The sequence below is a fragment of the Otolemur garnettii genome, unplaced genomic scaffold (assembly GCF_000181295.1).
Source record: "Otolemur garnettii isolate 467f Iridium unplaced genomic scaffold, OtoGar3 scaffold00156, whole genome shotgun sequence".
In the NCBI taxonomy this organism is placed as follows: Eukaryota; Metazoa; Chordata; class Mammalia; order Primates; family Galagidae; genus Otolemur; species Otolemur garnettii.
This window is the reverse complement of record NW_003852551.1, coordinates 2,345,080-2,352,430: the sequence shown is the minus strand read 5'-3', so window position 1 is coordinate 2,352,430 and position 7,351 is coordinate 2,345,080. Positions and strand designations below refer to the sequence as shown.

The 7,351-nt window shown below is 50.1% G+C and overlaps 2 protein-coding genes across 2 annotated transcripts in view; both read right to left on the bottom strand.

Moving 5' to 3' along the window:
- Nucleotides 1–4,778, bottom strand: part of CATSPER4 (cation channel sperm associated 4) — a 27,665-nt gene extending 22,887 nt beyond the window's left edge. The window contains exons 1-3 of the mRNA XM_023519101.1: nt 4,503–4,778; nt 3,933–4,076; nt 2,023–2,124 (exon numbers count right to left, since the gene is read on the bottom strand). Of these exons, the coding sequence (XP_023374869.1) occupies nt 2,023–2,124; nt 3,933–4,076; nt 4,503–4,778 (522 nt within the window). The remainder of the gene's footprint in view (nt 1–2,022; nt 2,125–3,932; nt 4,077–4,502) is intronic.
- A 1,098-nt stretch (nt 4,779–5,876) lies between these two features.
- The window catches only part of CNKSR1 (connector enhancer of kinase suppressor of Ras 1), a 12,493-nt gene continuing 11,018 nt past the window's right edge, over nt 5,877–7,351 (bottom strand). Inside the window, exons 16-20 of the mRNA XM_023519100.1 lie at nt 7,086–7,159; nt 6,882–6,943; nt 6,687–6,786; nt 6,432–6,613; nt 5,877–6,151 (exon numbers count right to left, since the gene is read on the bottom strand). Coding sequence (XP_023374868.1) covers nt 5,885–6,151; nt 6,432–6,613; nt 6,687–6,786; nt 6,882–6,943; nt 7,086–7,159 — 685 coding nt within the window. The 3' untranslated portion in view covers nt 5,877–5,884. The remainder of the gene's footprint in view (nt 6,152–6,431; nt 6,614–6,686; nt 6,787–6,881; nt 6,944–7,085; nt 7,160–7,351) is intronic.

The following is a 7,351-nucleotide window of genomic DNA, read 5'->3' as shown; positions in this document are numbered from 1 at the left end:
CAAACTTTTTAAATAGAAGGCCAGTTCACTGTCCCTCAGACCGTTGGAGGGCCCGACTATGGGCCCCGGGACAAGTCAGCTGCTAAGCAGGACAGGCAGTGGCAACAAAAACACCCTGCGGGCTGGATAAATGTCCTTAGTGGGCTGCATGTGGCCCGCGGGCCGTAGTTTGAGGATGCCTGCCTGGGGCTGCTCTCTGAAACCCTGTGTTGGGTGTGAGGCAGTTGCCTGCTGGCTCTTCAATAAAGAGACTCTGCTATGAATTCTGCCTGTTTGGCACTGTGGTCTTTGTGGAACTCCTGGGCATAACGATAGTATGCTAAGGTTAGGAAAGGGAGTACTCAAATATACTTGCTGGTGACTGTAACATTAAATACTGGGAGGATAAACAAGAGACTAAAAATATAAAAAGATCACGTAGAGAGGAGAGGGGATGACTAGGAGGGAAGGCAAGAATTGTGTGCACCTTTTATAAAAAAAAATTATTTATTTTTACCACAATGACTACATATATGTGTGCACTTTTGATATAGTTTTGGCCAATACGTATCTGCATTAAATATTTAAAAATGACCAGGCACGGTGGCTCATGCCTATAATCATAGCACTCTGGAAGGCTGAGGCAGGTGGATTGCTTAAGCTCACAAGTTCAAGACCAGCCTGAGCAAAAGCAAGGCCCTGTCTCTACTAAAAATAGAAAAACTGAGGCAGGAGCATTGCTCTAGCCTGAGTTGGAGGTTGCTGTGAGCTATGATGCCACAGTACTCTACCCAGGGCGACAGCTTGAGACTCTGCCTCAATAAAATAAAATAAAATAAAGTGAAATAAAATAGAATAGAATTAAATTAAATAAAAATACTCAAAAAGAAACCTTTTTTTTTCAATAGTTTAGGTTGGTTACTAAAGAAAAACTATTTTATTCTTCGTTGGAGACAGAGTCTCACTCTGTTGCTCTTTGTAGAATACTGTGGCATCATAGCTCACAGCAACCCCAAACTCTTGGGTTCAAGAGATCCTCTTGTCTTACCCTCCTGAGTAGCTGGGACTACAGGCACCAGCCACAATGCCTGGCTATTTTTAGAGAAGGGGTCTTGCTCTTGCTCAGACTGGTCTTGAACTCCTAAGCTCAAGCAATCTGCCTGCCTCGGCCTCTGAGAGTGCTGGGATTACCGGTGTGAGCTACTGTGGCCAGCCTGAGGAAAACTATTTTACAGGTTTTTTTTGGCTGGGGGCTGGGTTTGAACCCCCACCTCCTGCATATGGGGCTGGTGCCCTACTCCTTTGAGCCACAGGCGCTGCCCAGGAAGACTACTTTATATAGGAAAATAGGAAAAAATGTTTACATAGGAAAAAATGTTCGTAAATTTGTTGGGCAGTTTTGAGGGAGATGGACAGACAGTAAGAGAAATAAGTACAGAGCAGCGTTTAACGCAGCCTAGAAAACACAAGAAGACTTCCTGGGAGAGGAGACAGCTGAATGAGTCTGTGAGGTGGAGGAAAGCGACTGAATAGGGAAGATCTGCAGAAGCCAGTTACTGTGACAGAGATTATATGGCCTGTAAGTAAAGCTTAAAATACAGGGAGTCCTTGAAGTTCATGTGCAATTTAAAATTATACATGAACTTCATGAACACCCTATATTTGTTATCTGGCCCATTACAAAAACAAAAAAACAACTGTGCTAATTCCTGTAAATTATGGTAGATACTCTCAATCCTATTTCTCAGATAAGAAAATGAAGGTTTGCCCAAGACTCAATGGCTGGGGAAGGCTGAGCTGGAACAGGGGTTGGAAGAGGCAGTACTTCTCATACAAATTATTTTCTGCCACATCACATACATCTCAGAACTCTCCCCCACCCCGCACACGCACACATACATGCACACATGTACATGCACATACCCTGCATGAACTTCCCTCACCTCAGTTCATAAGCCAGGAAGGAGTACAGGGGCAGGGCCTGGGTGGGCTGCATTCCCAGGGAGGGGGAGGGGCAATGGCAGGAATGGCCTAGGACCTCACCTTCCAGAAAATCCAGAAGCCATTGAGCCAGCCAAGGAGAACCTCACAGACAAGGATGGACAGCACAATGTCATCTATGGTAGAGAACAACTCATAGTGTTGCTACGTGGAAGAGAGAAAAAGAGAGAGGCAGAGAGGTCAGTGGAGCAGCGCCTGGGAGAGCCAAGGGCAGAAGCCATCTGCTGGGGAGGGAAGGCCTATATTCCTCCTGCTCTTAGTCCTGGGCTTCCTTGTGCTCCCTTTGCAACACAGTTTGCATGTGCGTGCCAGGCATGTACTGAGACCATTTGTACAACATTTCATGTTACCATCCAGTATAAGCTTTCTTTTTTTTGAGACAGAGCCTCAAGCTGTCCCCCTGGCATCACAGCTCACAGCAACCTCCAACTCCTGGGCTCAAGCGAGTCTCCTGCCTCAGCCTCCCAAGTAGCTGGGACCACAGGCGCCTGCCACAATGCCCGGCTATTTTTTGGTTGCAGCCGTCATTGTTGTTTGGCAGGCCTGGGCTGGATTCAAACTCACCACCTTAGGTGTATGTGGCTGGTACATTAGCAACTTGAGCCACAGGCGCCGAGCCCAGCGTAAGCTTTCTAAACCTGCAACACTCTGTCTTTAAAAACAAAAACAGGGCCAGGCTTGGTGGCTCACATCTGTAATCCTAGCACTCTGGGAAGCTAAGGTGGGTGAAGTTTGAGAACAGCCTGAGCAAATGCCTGAGCAAGAGGCCCATCTCTGCTAAAAATAGAAAAATTAGGCAGGCAAGGTGGTGCATGCCTGTAGTCCTACCTATTGGGGAGGCTGAAACAAGAGGATTGCTCAAGCCCAAGGGATTGAAGTTGCTGTGAGCTATGATGCCACAGCACTCTACTGAGGGAGACAGAGTGAGACTCTGTCTCAAAATAAATAAATTGAAAATAAAAATTGATTTTAAATAGCACAATACATATGTGTATATTCCTTGTTAGAAACTAAAACATTAATGGCTGGGCGCGGTGGCTCATGCCTATAATGCCAGCATTCTGGGAGGCCGAAGCCAGTGGATTGCCTGAGCTGACAGGTTCAAGACCAGCCTGAGCCAGAGCAATACCCCGTCCCTAAAAACAGTCAGGTGTTGTGGTAGGTGCCTGTAGTTCCAGCTACTGGGGAGGCTTGAGGCAAGAGAATCGCTTGAGCCCAAGAGTTGGAGGTTGCTGTAAACTATGACACCATGGCACTTTACTGAAGGCAACAAAGTAAGACTCTGTCTCAAAAAAAGAAAGAAAGAAAGAAAGAAATTAAAACATCAAGGATAAGACCAAAGACATACTGGACTCCAAATTGGAGATACAGAACTCTCTCACATGCTGTTTCGTCTGCCCAAATCACTACTATTGCCCATGTCTCTTTTCCTGGTAAACCCCTACTCATTCTTTACTCTTAGTTTAAGTGTCACTTTGTCCAGGAAGCCTTCTCTGACCTCCTAGATAGGTTCAATTGCCTTCTTTGAACATTCATGAACTCTGGCTGCTCCTCAGGTACTTGTAATGACATGTCGGTGTATGTCTAAGACAGGAACTAGGTCTGTTGTGCTATACCTGGAACTCTGACACTGAGCACAATCAGTGCCTAGCCCAGAATGATTCTCTCTTACTGACAGTTGGTTAGAAGTGAATACTTTTCCCCATAAGGTGTCCATGGGTCTGCATCTGCTCACACCATTCTTTCCCTTCCTCCCAAATCCAGTGTATTCCTGAAAGCAGGGCTCTAGAGCCCCCTCCGCCGTGAAGTTGTCTTTGATCTCCAGAGCCCTAGAAGGTCAGAACTAACAGACCTTTTAAGAACATCCAATCCAGGCTAGGAGGCTGAGCCCCAGAGAGGAGAGCGAAGTGCCTTGCCCCAGGCTCCCAATTAGAGTCAGGCTGGTGTCCCACCTGGTGAAGGGTGGCGTTGGTACGGAGAGCAATAGTGATGGCATTGATCACCAGCAGCACGGCCAGCAGCAGCTGGAAGAGAGGGTGCTGGAGCAGCTGCTTGACATACATGCCAGTGATGAACTCCTGCATGTCCCAGGCATCCTGGAAGAGGGCAGGACCTACTTTCAGGCAGGTGTCACCATAGAAGGCCTCTACCTGGATGTTTGCTTTCAGGAAATAGGGGATCCCTGGGGGTCCATTCTAGGGGGTGATTACAGAATGGCAGCATCAGTGTAGAGGTCACTCCCTTCGCTGAATATGGGTCACTCTTGGGGGATCTTTGTGGAGGAGGATCATTGCAATACTAACTCTTAGGAGGACTCTGATGGTGATGACTGCCATTATATAGGGTTTCCTGTGGGAGGCACTGCTAGGCAGTTACTAACACATTATGGGGGGGGGGGAATCCCTGCAGGCATCACTGCTAGGGAGGGTCCTTGGGGAATAGGGGGTTAGAGTTGCCATGATGATCTGCTGCCCATGGGTACAGCTGCAAAAGGGCCATCATAGGGCAAGGGGCATCCTTACCTTTCTACTTGTGATGTCATGGCGGTTGATGAGCACATGCTCCTCTGTCCGGTTGTAGGCATCATGAGTGGTTCTCTGAGGGGGAGAGGAGGGTCCTTCAGTGCAGCCACTGCCCCTCCAGACCCCATACAGTACTCTTGTGCCCTGCCCCACCTCAACCCAGAAGGCCAACTTGGGCAGTGTAGCCAGGCTGGGGCCACCTACCACTGGGGTCATATGTTTGACATTGGCGGGATCTCTCCATTGCTGCCACCAGGTCCTTTGTACATCACTCATGATTGCTCAGTCTCTTCCTTCCTACTCTTCAAAGAAACTTCTTTCCAAGCGGCCTCACTTCCCCTCGTGGTGATCTCACATAGGCCTCTGTGACTTCCAGCCTTCCACATTCTACCAAGGAATTCCAGCCCTGAGAGGAGCTCCTCCCATTGGCCCCCTGTCAGGGATGCCATGGAGTTGCTGGGTCAGGGGTCAGAGGCTAAAAGGAGCAGGTCAGGTCTCCTGTGCAGCCTGAATGGAGTTACACCTGGCTGAGGATCCAGGATCTGGGGGTGAGGCTGGACTGAGGAGAGGTGCTCTTCCCCAGAATAGTCCTCTACCTGCCCTCCACACTGGCTATTCCATCCCACCTGTCTCTGCTTGGTCACCAGGGCTGCCCACTCTACCCTTCTGGGCAAGGTATGTTTCCCCATCTGCAAAGTGAAAGTTTCTCATTTTGTCCTCCTGGGAATGGGGTAGGAGACCACCTCTGGCCTATGAAGGGCTGGGGAGAGGTAGACATGAGTGGGAGCCCTCAGCAGCCATGGGTTAGCAGTCCAGCATCTGGCAGCTGTGGAGCTTGCTGCAGAGCTCAGGTCAGTGGGCTGTATGAGGGGCCAGCCACCTGCCCTCTGGCTGAGAGCATTCCCCATACCCCTGTCTCCTCTGGGGGCAGGTTCCTGATTCTAATATGAAGTAAAGACAGCAGTAGATTCATTTTTTTTTTTATTTCCAAGATCCAAAGAAAAAAATTTATTTACAATAGAGAATTTTATTTCAAACATGCGTTTTTTTAAATGGTAGATCCATTTTTAAAGAAATTGATTTTATTTGGTTGGGAAGTGCCCCTCATGTAAAAGAAAGAACACTTGTACAGATATAGTTCGTGGGAGAACTAGGGGAGCCCCATAGATCTGAGGATGGGGTGGGATAGTTTCTTTGGTAAGGGGAAATGGTGGCGCAAAGCTCACTTTATCCCACTCTGAGGGGAGGGGGGCGGGAGTGATGGGAGCCCAGGCAGAAGCAAGACCATGGACTAGTGCTGCTTCTGGCCCTCAGCACAATCCAGGGACACTCCACCCTAGACATGTCAGAGGCAGGAGTTCAGGTGTTCCTTGGGCCAGAGGTCAGACACTAGGATGCTGGCCAGGGTCGGAGGTCACAGAGAAAAGATGGGAGTGCTCCTCAGGGTCAGAGGGCAGGGGTTGGGGGGATTGAGCTCTGGAGTCAGAGGTCAAGACATAGGAACTTCCCTCAGCCTGGACCACTCCCCAGGCCCCCAGACCCTCTGAATACAGCTCTTGGTTCTGCTCCTTCCACCGTCGGAACTTCTCTCCAGTCAGCTCAGGGTCACCTAGCACTTCCTCCAAGGCCTGTAGCTCCTGCAGTTTTGCCTGTGAGGGGAACAGGGGGCTAAGGAACCATGATTGCCCAAAGAGGGGGCAGACCATAAGCCCAGAGCTAAGTCTGGAGTCCAGTACCTAGAAGCCAGCACCTGGGCCAGCCTAGCACAAAGAGCCTAGATGAAACTTCAAACTCAGAACCTAGTGGGCCCAGTCCACAGCTGAGACCAGAGCTTAGCCTGCAGTCAAGAGCCCAGGTGGGCCTGAGAGTCACAAACCAAAGCTTACACCCAGAGCCCAGTCCCTTGCCGAGCCAGTGCCCCCGGCTGACCTTCAGTGTGCTCTGTAATGCCCGCACACGGTGCACTCGCTCATTGAGCCGGGGGTCTCGGTTGCGCCGCATGAAAGAACTCCTCCACTGTTCGTGAGTCAGAGGCTGTGGCTGGCCCAGGAGGGACACGCCACCCTGCCTCAGGCCCCGTACCATTCCTTCTAGCTCCCCATCACTGTTGTCTGTGGGAAGAAGTAGTAGGATAAGGATGTGCCCACCAGTCCCCAGTCCAGTTGCCCAAGTACAGCCCAGCACCTGTTGGAGAGCCAAAGGAGGTCCAGGGGCTGTGCTGCGTGGGGGTGGTTGTAGGGGATGTGTCTCTGTGAAGTGGACTCCAAGCTCGAGCTGGGCTGGGCTGTAGGCAGGGCCAAAGAAGAGCAGGGTATCAGCCTGAGCTCCATGCCCTGCCCTTTACCTCCCACCTCCTACCCTCAGCAGTCCCCTACTCACCGAGGCTGAGCGAGACGCAGCCTCATCATCAGGGTCTTCTGCCTCTGTCTCACTATAGCAGTCTGGGGTGAGGCAAGCAAGTTGGGAACCCTCAGGGATTGGGAGGCCAGGGAGTAGACTGGGGCATTTGAGGTCCCTGTCTCCATCCCAGGATAAACAGGCCCAGGGGAAGGTTCCTCCCACCGACCCCTGTGAAACACTCACCTTCCTCTCGGGGAGTGGAGGCCCGGCCTGGAGACTGGTACTTGGAAATGCAGGTAATGAGATGGCGCACCCACCTATGGAGAAGCAAATGGGTCTCAGGGGGTTTCCATTCCCTGAGGCCCTATAGTATTGCAGGGGCTTTTAAATATCTTCTCATTTAGACCTCAGAGCAATGCTGAGAAGGTAAGCTCTCTTATTTGTCTATTTTATAGATGATGAAACTGAGGCTTAGAGAAGTGAGTACCTTTTTTTTTTTTTTTTTTTTT